The 13,668-nt window shown below is 38.8% G+C and overlaps 1 protein-coding gene across 2 annotated transcripts in view; it reads right to left on the bottom strand.

The window, feature by feature from the left end:
* HYDIN (HYDIN axonemal central pair apparatus protein) overlaps positions 1–13,668 on the bottom strand; it is a 354,255-nt gene that overhangs the window by 168,194 nt on the left and 172,393 nt on the right. For both annotated transcript variants that reach the window (XM_060129934.1, XM_060129933.1), the window contains exons 21-22: positions 10,669–10,812; positions 658–971 (exon numbers count right to left, since the gene is read on the bottom strand). In XM_060129934.1, the coding sequence (XP_059985917.1) occupies positions 658–971; positions 10,669–10,812 (458 nt within the window). The remainder of the gene's footprint in view (positions 1–657; positions 972–10,668; positions 10,813–13,668) is intronic.

Raw genomic sequence — 13,668 nt, 5'->3', positions numbered from 1 at the left:
ACAACATGGCTTTTGACCCACATGAAACTGTTATTGAGGCTTGACTGAAATAGGCTGTTCCTAGTTCTTTAAGGGAGTGTTTTCCAAATTAAGTTGGCTTTAGCTTCTAATTGAACAGGAAAGACACTTCTAAACCCAAATATTGTAAAGACAGCTTTTCCCTTCCGGAGCTCACCACCTCCCACTATTTTGTACATAAGTATGTATCTATATACATACGTACATATATGGGCCATAATGGAACCCACTGAAATATGCAGAAGGTAGAGCTCAGGGCAGCACACATCTCATGTATCACCCTGCTCAATTCGTACTTTGGGTTTCAAATGCTTATTAAGGAAACTCTATGAAGACTATTTTTAGTGATAAATTTCTAATGATCCAACCACTAGATTCAAAATTAGAGCAGGCTTAGGGATATCACTTTGTTAATTTGGTGGCAATTGGGGCTTTCAAAGATGTTTTATCTGCTTTTCCTGTTTGGAAACCTAGGATGGACCATGGCTCTTTATTCCTTCTGTCAATGATTAGTTGTTGGAAGTGAAAGTATTCATGAGAGACCAGTACTCAGAATACAGGAAACAAAGTGCAAAGCCCGAAGGAGAAAAAAATGAAGAGCAGGGAAGAGCTCTGCAGGATTGCCATGCTAGTTGGTACCTTATCTGATTTTCCTCATCATCCACCAGGAAGAACCAGCGAAATTTCACAACCAGGGGGCTGCAGTTGGTGACTGTGATGTACCGGATCACCTCAGTATCGTTCAGGATACAGCCAAAATCCAGCTCCATGGTCTCAAAGGTGAGGTTGGGGTAATTCACTTCTCCACGCAGGTGCAGGCTGTCCACTTGAGGGTGCTCCACATACTTGATTTCTAGAACTTCTTCTGCCACCCAGGTATTCAAATCGTTTTTATAGAAAGGGTTGAATTTGACTAGCAGGTCTTTTTCTTCACCCATCTCCAGTTTAATAGGCTACAAACAAGATAATGGGGAATTACCAAACTCCATACTGTGCATTTCCAACCTGATACATGAAATAGGACAACCAAAGTTATATACATATATATATATATATGCACACACATATACATACAGACACACAGATTAGTAGGAAATACGTATATATACACTTTATCCATAACTATGTAACCACACTTTACATAGTTAAACAGCTAGTATATCGCTATCGATATCTATATCTACCCATATCTATCTATCTCTATGCACTTACACACACATATATTTTTTAATAGTTGAAAATGAAAGCAAGAAAAATTTGAATAAAAATGATTTGAAAAAAGAGATGTTGATAAGCATTGTGAGGTTGTAAGGATTGAGGAGTTGTAAAAGGAAAATCTACAATGAATAATTATTATGAAATATTCTTAACTGAAAATAAATTAGATTGTAAAACGTTCTTCCTAGATAAGTGGGAAAAGTTCTTTGCTTAAGAAAATTTTAAAAAGGCTTTCTAAAGGACCCCATGGTGGAGGGGCTCTGTAGAGGGTGACCCAGAAAGGGATGGATTAGGTAATTTAATTTCTTTTCTAACGTCTCCAATTCTAACTCTTCAGCATAGTGGTATCCACTTTCCACTGCTTTCTATTCAACTTAAAATGACACTCCAGAGCCGTACAGAGTTTGTTCGGTAGATTGTGTTTGTTCTTTTCTCTCTTTGATTCAAATCCCCATGTGTTCCTTGATGCCAAGGCCACAGAAAGTGGCCTTCCCATAGAAAGCCTGGCTCTGAGTTGGCTTTTTTAGGAATCGCTTAATCCCTACATTTAATCGGCATGAAAGCCACTTCCTGGTTTTGCAGAAAGTGCCCTGAGGCAGTAAGGAAGAATGCACACAGTAACAAATCTGTTTACAGAGCACTTTCCTCTCCACTGAGTTTGAAGGTTCAGGTATTTAACTGTGCACTTCAGTGACACGATCAGATGGTTTCAGCTGATAAAGCGAATCACCGGATTCAAGAGTCAGAGGGTAATGACTCCTCGGTTGGCTAATCCCCTCTGATTAGGGTGATCCCCACTGGGCCAGGTAGATCCCCTGGGCCAAGTGATCCCCACTTGGCCCAGGTAGCTTGCCACAATTTAGAAGTCATTCTTGTAGACCATGGTATCTGCAGCACTAGGCATCGCAATGCTTGGTGTTTAAATATCTTGGAGGTTGACTTAAACACTTCTTCCCCCAGAGGAATGACTGTTGTTTTGTGGAAATGATACATGTCCACAACATTTTATATTATATACAAAAGCACAAAGAAGAAGTTAGAAATTCATTCAAAACTTCACAAGATATTATTTCTCAGAGTTCACATTTGGTAAAACATTAGTCCAAGCATGACAGATAGATAAATAAAATTTTACAAAAATGGAATTAGACTAATTTATTTTAAAAAATCATGTTTGAAATAAAAAAAAAACTGAAGAAAATTTCTTATACAAGAGATATTAATTGTAAGATCGTGGACTCTGAAGCCAGACTGCTTGGGTTCAAATCCTCGCTCTGCCAGTTACTAGCTCTGTGAACTTGGGCAAACTTGCTTGGCCTTCCTAGCCCCCAGTTTCTCCATCTGTAAAACAGGGGCAATAACAGTACCTAACTTTTTTTAAGAGGATGAAATGAGTTAATATATTTGTGATGCGTTCAGAGCAGTGCCTAGCACATAGTGTATGGTATATAAATGCCAATTATTACTACAATCCCTTTATGATCAAGAGAATTGATCAAAAAGTGTGGAGAAGTCCAAGGTTAGTCTAAAATCCTCCCTTGGTGGGTCTCTTCTTTACTGCTTAGAAGCCATAGAATTCTTTGGACATCAATAAGGCTGGTAACTTCACTAAGGTATGTCTCCCTGTTGAATATTCTATATCATTTTGTCCCAGGATAAGGTGTGGCCTTATTTTTTTAAAAAATATTTCATTTTTATTTTTGAATAGATAGGACAATGAAAAGCATGTTACCCTTGTGCCCATCTCCCCTCCCCTCAAGCCAACTGTTCCCCTCCCCTGAGGTAACCAAGGTTACACAAGTATCTTACCTGTCCTTGTATGAATATAAAGGTAATGCATGAATATAAACCCACGTTCATATATGTGTTATTGTTTATACACAGGCACTCCTGTTCTGTACTTTTTCCACTGGAGGATAATTAATCAGTGCATATGGAGTTGCCTCATTCATTTTAACAACTGCATTTTACTCCATCATTGAATTCTGCCATCATTTATTTAACCAATCTCCTATTGGTAGATATTAGCTCCCAGTCTTTTGTTCTTATAATCAATGTTGCAATGAATATCCTTGTATATTGTGTCTATGTCTATAGGATAAATTCCTAGGAGTCGAATGACTAGGTCAAAGGGTAGGGGCATTTAAAATGTTGATGGCATCAGGAAACTTGCAAAACCCTCTTAGATACCCTCATCCACCAGAGGGCAGACAGCAGAAGCAAGAAGAACTACAATCCTGCAGCCTGTGGAAGGAAAACCACATTCACAAAAAGACAGACAAGATGAAAAGGCAGAGGGCTATGTACCAGATGAAGGAACAAGATAAAACCCCAGAAAAACAACTAAATGAAGTGGAGATGGGTAACCTTCCAGAAAAAGAATTCAGAATAACGATAGTGAAGATGATCCAGGACCTCAGAAAGAGAATGGAGGCAAAGATCGAGAAGATGCAAGAAACGTTTAACAAAGACCTAGAAGAATTAAGAACAAAAAAAAGAGATGAACAATACAATAACTGAAATGAAAAATACACTAGAAGGAATCAATAGCAGAATAACTGAGGCAGAAGAACGGATAAGTGACCTGGAAGACACAATGGTGGAATTCACTGCTGCAGAACAGAATAAAGAAAAAAGAATGAAAAGAAATGAAGACAGCCTAAGAGACCTCTGGGACAACATTAAGTGCAACAACATTCGCATTATAGGGGTCCCAGAAGGACAAGAGAGAGAGAAAGGACCAGAGAAAATATGTGAAGAGATTATAGTCGAAAACTTCCCTAACATGGGAAAGGAAATAGCCACCTAAGTCCAGGAATCGCAGCGAGTCCCATACAGGATAAAGCCAAGGAGAAACACTCTGAGACACATAGTAATCAAACTGGCAAAAATTAAAGACAAAGAAAAATTATTGAAAGCAGCAAGGGAAAATGACAAATAACATACAAGGGAACTCCCGTAAGGTTAACAGCTGATTTCTCAGCAGAAACTCTACAAACCAGAAGAGAGTGGCATTTAATACTTAAAGTGATGAAAGGGAAGAACCTACGACCAAGATTACTCTTCCTGGTAAGGATCTCATTCAGAATCAATGGAGAAATGAAAAGCTTTACAGAGAAGCAAAAGTTAAGAGAATTCAGCACCACCAAAACAGCTCTACAACAAATGCTAAAGGAACTTCTCTAAGTGGGAAACACAAGAGAAAAAAGGACCTACAAAAAAAAACCCAAAACAATTGAGAAAATGGTCACAGGAACATACATATCGATAATTACCTTAAACGTGAATGGATTAAATGCTCCAACAAAAAGACATGGGCTTGCTGAATGGATACAAAAACAAGACCCATATATGTGCTGTCTACAAGAGACCCACTTCAGACCTAGGGACACATACAGACTGAAAGTGAGGCGATGGAAAAGGATATTGCATGCAAATGGAAATCAAAAGAAACCTGGCGTAGCAATACTCATATCAGATAAAATAGACTTTAAAATAAAGAATGTTACAAGACACAAGGAAGGACACTACATAATGATCAAGGGATCAATCCAAGAAGAAGATATAACAATTATAAATATATATGCACCCAACATAGGAGCACCTCAATACATAAGGCAACTGCTAACAGCTATAAAAGAGGAAATCGACGGTAACACAATAATAGTGGGGGACTTTAACACCTCACTTACACCAATGGACAGATCATCCAAAATGAAAATAAATAAGGAAACAGAAGCTTTAAATGACATAATAGACCAGATAGATTTAATTGATATTTATAGGAATTCAATCCAAAAACAGCAGATTACACTTTCTTCTCAAGTGTGCATGGAACATTCTCCAAGATAGATCACATCTTGGGTCACAAATCAAGCCTCAGTAAATTTAAGAAAATTGAAATCATATCAAGCATCTTTTCTGACAACAATGGTATGAGATTAGAAATCAATTACAGGGAAAAAAACTGTAAAAAACACAAACACATGGAAGCTAAACAATATGCTACTAAATAACCAAGAGATCCCTGAAGAAACCAAAGAGGAAATTAAAAAGTATAGAGAGACAAATGACAATGAAAACACGACAATCCAAAACCTATGGGATGCAGCAAAAGCAGTTCTAAGAGGGAATTTTATAGTTATACAAGCTTACCTCAAGAAACAGGAAAAATCTCAAATAAACAATCTAACCTTACACCTAAAGGAACTAGAGCAAAAAGAAGAAACAAAACCCAAAGTTAGCAGAAGGAAAGAAATCATAAAAATCAGAGCAGAAATAAATGAAATAGAAATGAAGAAAACAATAGCAAAGATCAATAAAACTAAAAGCTGGTTCTTTGAGAAGATAAACAAAATTGATAAACCATTGGCCAGACTCATCAAGAAAAAGAGGGAGAGGACTCAAATCAATAAAATTAGAAATGAAAAAGAAGTTACAACAGACACTGCAGAAATACAAAGCATCCTCGGAGACTACTACAAACAACTCTATGCCAATAAAATGGACAATCTGGAAGAAATGGACAAATTCTTAGAAAGGTATAACCTTCCAAGACTGAACCAGGAAGAAATAGAAAATATGAACAGACCAATCACAAGTAATGAAATTGAAACTGCGATTTAAAATCTTCCAACAAACAAAAGTCCAGGACCAGATGGCTTCACAGGTGAAGTCTATCAAACATTTAGAGAAGAGCTAACACCCATCCTTCTCAAACTCTTCCCAAAAATTGCAGAGGAAGGAATACTCCCAAACTCATTCTATGAGGCCATCATCACCCTGATACCAAAACCACACAAAGATACTACAAAAAAAGAAAATTACAGACCAATATCACTGATGAATATAGATGTAAAAATCCTCAACAAAATACTAGCAAACAGAATCCAACAACACATTAAAAGGATCATACACCATGATCAAGTGGGATTTATCCCAGGGATGCGAGGATTCTTCAATATACGCAAATCAATCAACGTGATACACCATATTAACAAATTGAAGAATAAAAACCATATGATCATCTCAATAGATGCAGAAAAAGCTTTTGACAAAATTCAACCCCATTTATGATAAAAACTCTCCAGAAAGTGGGCAGAGAGGGAACCTAACTCAACATAATAAAGGCCAAATCCGAGCAACCCACAGCAAACATCATTCTCAAACGTGAAAAACTGAGAGCATTTCCTCTAAGATGAGGAAAAAGACAAGGTTGTCCACTCTCGCCACTATTATTCAACATAGTTTTGGAAGTCCTAGCCACGGCAATCAGAGGAGAAAAAGAAATAAAAGGAATACAAATTGTAAAAGAAGAAGTAAAACTGTCACTGTCTGCAGATGACATGATACTATACATAGAGAATCCTAAAGATGCCGCCAGAAAACCACCAGAGCAATCCATGAATTTGGTAAAGTTGCAGGATACAAAATTAAAGCACAGAAATCTCTTGCATTCCTATACACTAATGATGAAAAATCTGAAAGAGCAATTAAGGAAACACTCCCATTTACCACTGCAACAAAAAGAGTAAAATACCTAGGAATAAACCTACCTAGGGAGACAAAAGACCTGTATGCAGAAAACTATAAGACACTGATGAAAGAAATTAAAGATGATACCTACAGATGGAGAGATATACTATGTTCTTGGATTGGAAGAATCAACATTGTGAAAATGACTCTATTACCCAAAGCAATCTACAGATTCAATGCAATCCCTATGAAATTAAAAATGGCATTTTTTACAGAACTAGAACAAAAAATCTTAAAATTTGTATGGAGACACAAAAGACACCAAATAGCCAAAGTGTTCTTGAGGGATAAAAACTCAAGAGGAATCAGACTCCCTGACTTCAGACTATACTACAAAGCTACAGTAAGCAAGACAATATGGTACTGGCACAAAAACAGGAATATAGATCAATGGAACAAGATAGAAAGCCCAGAGATAAACCCACGAACCTATAGTTAACTAATCTATGACAAAGGAGGCAAGGATATACAATGGAGAAAAGACAGTCTCTTCAGTAAGTGGTGCTGGGAAAACTGGACAGCTACATGTAAAAGACGGAAATTAGAACACGCCCTACCACCATACACAAAAATAAACTCAAAATGGGTTAGAGCCCTAAATGTAAGACCGGACACTATCAAACTCTTAGAGAAAAACACAGGAAGAACACTCTTTGACATTAATCACAGCAAGATCTTCTTTGATCCACCTCCTAGAGTAATGGAAATAAAAACAAAAATAAAAAAATGGGACCTCATGAAACTTAAATGCTTTTGCACAGCAAAGGAAACCATAAACAAGACGAAAAGACAACCCTCAGGATGGGAGAAAATATTTGGAAATGAATCAACGGACAAAGGATTAATCTCCATAATATATAAACAGCTTATGCAGCTCAATATTAAAAAAACAAATAACCCAATCCAAAAATGGGCTGAAGACCTAAATAGACATTTCTCCAAAGAAGACATACAGATGGTCAAGAGGCACATGAAAAGCTGCTCAGCATCACTAATTATTAGAGAAACGCAAATCAAAACTACAATGTCACCTCACAGTTAGAAACGCAAAACTACAATGTCACCTCACACCAGTTAGCATCATCAGGAAATCTACAAACAACAAATGCTGGAGAGGGTATGGAGAAAAGGGAACCCTCCTGCACTGTTGGTGGGAATGTAAATTGATACAGCCACTATGGAGAACAGTATGGAAGTTCCTTAAAAAACTAAAAATAGAATTACCATATGATCCAGCAATCCCATTACTAGGCATATACCCAGAGAAAACCATAATTCAAAAAGACACATGCACCCCAATGTTCATTGCAGCAGTATTTACAAGAGCCAGGTCATGGAAGCAACCTAAATGTCTATTGACAGATGAATGGATAAAGAAGATGTGGTACATATATACAATAGAATATTACTCAGCCATAAAAAGTAATGAAATTGGGTCATTTGTTGAGATGTGGATGGATCTAGAGACTGTCATACAGAGTGAAGTAAGTCAGAGAGAGAAGAACAAATATCGTATATTAACGCATATGTGGAACCTAGAAAAATGGTACAGATGATCCAGTTTGCAGGGCAGAAGTTGAGACAAAGATGTAGAGAACAAACGTATAGACACCAAGGGGGGAAAGCTGTGGGGGGCTGGGGTTGGTGGTATGATGAACTGGGCGATTGGGATTGACATGTATACACTGATGTGTATAAAACTGATGACTAAAAAAAAAAAAAATGTTGACAGCTACTGCCATACTATCTTCCAATGTACACTTCCTCAATACCTTAGGGGATGCCTGTTTCCACATGCCCTCCCTAACACAAAGCATTATCCAATTTTTGCTCTTGGCCAATCTTATAGGAAAAATAATGTGTTTCATAGTAATATTAATTTGCATTTCTTCCAACATGAGTAAAGTTGGGCATATTCTCATATATTTAAAAGCTATTTTCTTTTTCTTTTTGTGAACTCTCTGTTCATTTCCTTTGCTTATTTTTCTATTGGGTTGTTGGTATTTTTCCTGTTGATTTGTAAAAGTTCTTTATTTTTAAAGTTATATGTATGCTTTTTATTAAAGTTATATGTGCAAGTAATATAAAAGGTCAAAATGTACTACAAGAGTTATTACAAGAAACAGCAGTTCCTGACCCACCGTGGCATCCCGACAATCCTGAGGCCACAGTTTCTCAATTCCTGTAGCACAGCAGGTCTATGGAACAGTTTTTTGGGGCAGAGAGGGGAAAATCAGGTGATGCACACAACTCAGACACCAGGGATTATTCTGGGGTATCGACACTGACACAGGAAACATTAAATTTCCCCGAACGTTTTGATGAGTTTCTCTGGGGAAGAGCATTTACCTTTATGTCTTGGGATAAGAGTCAGCTGCCCAAGTCTTTTGAGTGGGGTCAGCAGGGACAGCAGGCTGGTGCACAGACAGGATCCCTCTGTTTTCAGCCCTCTGCTCCACTCGTTGCCTCTAAGCCCAGGCTACTTGGGCTGAATAACTCCCACTTCTTTGCAGCCTCACTGGTGAATTTTCTATGCTTCAGGTCTTTATGCCTTTTTGTCCACCCACTCCCTTCCTCATTCTATCTTCTAGAATTTGTTTAAATCTCTCATTATTTGGTTATACCCTCCTCTTCCCCTTTTATTTTATTGCTCTGGGTGTCTTTCCTGTTGAACATTTCTACTTTTATTAAGATTTCAGGAGGGACAAGAGTGGGTCTAACCTCCCACCCAGACAGAGAAAGCGGCTCATACCTGAATTTTCATTTTCTCATCCATTTGTTTTCCTCTGCTCTTGAGTTCACTCTTCATCTCCTCTTTGAACACTTGTATCTTGTCCCTGAGCTCTTTTTAAAGACAGGTCGTATCACCTGTAATTTCTGTGAGACTGTAGAGAACTCCCTGTTTGTACTGTGGGTTTTCTTCCTGGCATAGGTTCCCTTGCAGGAGGTTTTCAGCTGCCTCTTGCTTATGATCATCTCCTCCTTTTATTTCTCTGTTCAAAGATCTTAGCTATTTTTCCCCCCAAATCATGTTTGAATGAGACCCACTAAAGAATCAGTGAGGAAGGAAGGGCAGGGGAGGGTGGCAGTGCAGTACTGTCTGCAACACGCCCTCACCCAGTGGCTCTATCCCCCATCTTCCACAAAGATCCATCTCCCCAAGTGTGGCTCATAGCAGATGTCCTTAAGTCCCAGGCTCCCTCTTCTGAGATCCTGCGATTGCTGCCTGCCCTCACTTCCTCCTCTATATCACTTCTCCATTAGCTATCTCCCTGGACTGGGAGGCCGAACACCATGGGGTGTGGGGCTGGTCTCTCCTTCAATCCTCCTTCCCTACCGCTCTGCAGTGCCACCTGCCCCAGGGCCCAGCCATTCCCACTGGTGTGCTCATGCCCAGCCAAGGATCACGGGGATGATCTTGTGGGAGTGTTCAGAGAACACTGCATCCTGCCCCAGACTGGTGGCCAGGGGAGCTCACAGCCTCCTGCTTCAGCCTGGTTCACATTTCTCACTATCTGGAGATGGGCTGGCTGGTTTAGGGTTGGGGCTTTGAGTTTTGGTCAAATTTGAGTTTTAGTCAGACTTGAGGGGGATTAAAAGATCTTTCCTCTCATTAGTGGGAAGTCACTGTTTTCTAAAGTTGGGCTTCGTTATAATGGGCAGGAAGGAAAGGGTCATAATAATGAGCAAGAAGCTCTCACATTGTAAATAATGGTTTTCCTACCAATTGATATCAGAATTTATTGATATTATGACTCATTTTAGATTTTTCCTCTCTGTTTCCTGGATTCTTTATATTTTTCTCGACTGAAATTAGGCAGTGTACCAGTACTATTCTCTTCTTTTATCACACACGCAGCACCCCCCTAGGAGTTAGGACACCCTCTGTCCAGTTACCTCAGGAATTGAGGGCAGTGGGGATTTATCAGCCTTGCAGATAAAGAAGGGTCCACTTGTTGAGAGCAACACATTCACAGGCAGGTTGGAAATGTTCTTCATGACCAAGGGCTGGTAATCAGGTTCCAGGATAGTGTTAGGTTTCTGCAAAAAAGAGAAAAGAGGAAACAAACCAGCTTATGGTAAACACAGTAAGCCTTTAGCAACAAATGTCTGATATTCATTGTTAACAGCAGAATTAGCATTCTCTCTATTTATATCTATAGATGTATGGATTTATATTATATCTGTCATCTATCTATCAAGATATAGATAATTTATATCTATATATTATATAGGTTCACTTCTCAGTAGTCCACCATACATTCCAAATGATTTATCTAAATCTCTACAAGGGATTAATATAGATGTAGATATATGTATAGATATTTTCTATATATCTATGTATCCATTTCACTAGAAGAGATCCTACTTAAGCCAGAAAACAGATTAGATTTTCTTACTTTCTTGTTGCCTGGTTTAAAAAAACCTATATAAGCCATGCCTCTGGGTAGAACTGTTACTACAGAAGTTTCCACAGCATCATAAAACAAAGTTTAATAAATGAATGATATGTTATGGAAGAACCCATGTATCATTACAGTGAATAAAACATTTTTTCCTTACACAATATTCTTTTCATGCTTAAAATACCCAATTTGCAAATATACTTATCTTGCTACATTGACAAACGCTCAAAACTATTTCCTGAAAATTTTCTTGATAACACTGGGAGAGTTGATTTAGAAGCATGGTTCACTCTGTTAGATCAAATTTCATTTTTCAGCTGTAGAAAACATCATAAATGGATCTTAAGCTGGAAGTTTCCGGTCAGACTGGATTTTTCTCACTCTGACATTGGGATCCACATTGTTCATTGTGTGCCTTGGAAAGGGGGTCCTTTAATATCACTAGGAAGTGACTGGAAACCTCAGTCTCTGGCCTCCAAAAAGAATCTCCCTCCCATTCCCTGGCTCTTCCAACAACTCTAGCCTATTTTTCCCAGACCTATTTGTTTTGATTTGCTTTTCTCCCTGTTCCAATTTCAGTTAAGTCCTCCTGATTCCATGCTTTGCTCTGCCTCTGCTTCTTTGTCCAGCATAGTCTTTCTTCCACTGTGGTTCCTGGAGCCACTGGCTCTGAGCGAGCTTGGGTGACCAGTGTCCATGGTGTCTTAGTCAGTTCAGGCTGCTATAACAAATATCACAGACTGAGTGGTTTAAACAACAGCCATTAACGTCTCATAGTTCTGGAGGCTGGGGAGTCCAAGATCAAGGTGCCGGCACATCCAGTGTCTGGTGAGAGCCCACCTCTTGGTTTGTAGATAGCTGTCTTCTCACTGTGTCCTCACATGCCTGAGAGAAAGATCACCTCTCTTGTCTTTTCTTATAAGGGCACTAATCCCATTCATGAGGGCTCCACCTCCACGACCCTATCCCTTCCCAAAGCCCCCACTTACAACATGATCATATACGGAATTAGGGCTTTGGTGTATGAATTTTTGGGGGACACAGACATTCAGTCCATAAAGTTGGCTTGAGCCACCTGCCTCGGTTGTACCTCATTAGCCCCTTGTGCGCTCCCAAAGTTCTTTCGGAGGTTCGGTCTGGCACTTAACACAAAGCTGCCACTGTTCCCTTCCCTCTAACATGGTAATATAGGTACTGGGTTCACCTTGCACCTGCAGATTTCATACTACCGTTTGGAGAGGGATGAAGCAGCACTTTCGACCTTCCCCCCAGGCTGCTGTGTCACTGCGGGTAGCTTTGAAGTGAAGAAGCCACACTCGGTTGGTTTTGGCAAGAGGCCATTTAGAGGTTAGTGATGAGAAAGAGCCGATGGACAGAGAACCCGTTCTATTCTAAAATGACCCTTTTTCTCTGGCTTGTCTCGCCAAATATCAGGAGACAGGATTTGCTTCTGGACTTCATGAAGCAAACTGACTGCTAGTTTCAATTGACCTTTTCAATTCCACAGAGATGTGGTTTTATCTCTTCTGAACGGTACAATAGTACCGTGGCTTCTGAACGGTACAATAGTTATAGAGCAGATCAAATCTGAGGAAATGGTTATAGAAAAATTCTTCCCATAGGCAGGCTTGGTATCATTGAAGTCTAAGGTACTAAATCAGATACACTGCCCTGAGCCAAAAACAAGGAGACAGAATGGATAATTGGGTGTACCAAGACAGGTCTCCTGCACACCCTGGGTAATGAAGTCGCATTTCTTCATTGTCCTGATATGGAGTGAAATGTGAGCAGGAAATGAACAATGAAGAATACAGTAGTAGGACAGATTTCAAACGCGATATTTGGGAGGAAGGACAGAAGGACAAAAACAAATAGGGCGTAATGACTGAATTCATTTTTTAAATTCAACAAGTCACTGTCATATTCAAAATATTTGCTATTTTATTCTAGTGATAAATTCAAACAGTAGACATTTAAACAAGAATATGCTTTTTTTTTTTTAAAAAAAAAAGGATATAAACAGAGGAAAAGGAACACTACCCACACATTTTTATGAGTGTCTATGTACTTTGGAAAAAAAATCTAATAGGAAACTAAGCTGCATATTTATCATATACTGTAATGTCTTGCACAGAATAGCTATTCAATAAATCTTCACTGAATGTTCTCTGAATGGCTACATTTAGAGAGAATATGATGCAACCAACTTTGGCACAGCTGTTGCCAGTAAATATCTTTCCTGATTACTTGAAAAAGGAAGAATTTAAAACAGCAATGAAAGCTTAACAACTGTAGAAGGAATTCTGGTAGTATTTTCTTTTTATATGTCTCATGGAGATTGTCACAGTTAGTTTAGCATCCTGTAACTGAAACCTTTATCCTACTTCTTCAGTGTCTACATTCCCCACCAGTTTGTTAGGTTAGGGTTTTTGCTGTGTCTTTACTGCCTAATACACTGCAGGTGCTCAAAAATTATTTGTTGATTTGAATT

This window comes from Lagenorhynchus albirostris, chromosome 19 (assembly GCF_949774975.1).
Source record: "Lagenorhynchus albirostris chromosome 19, mLagAlb1.1, whole genome shotgun sequence".
NCBI lineage: Eukaryota > Metazoa > Chordata > Mammalia > Artiodactyla > Delphinidae > Lagenorhynchus > Lagenorhynchus albirostris.
Note: the sequence above shows the minus strand (reverse complement) of the source record. Positions and strands in the feature narration are given on the sequence as shown.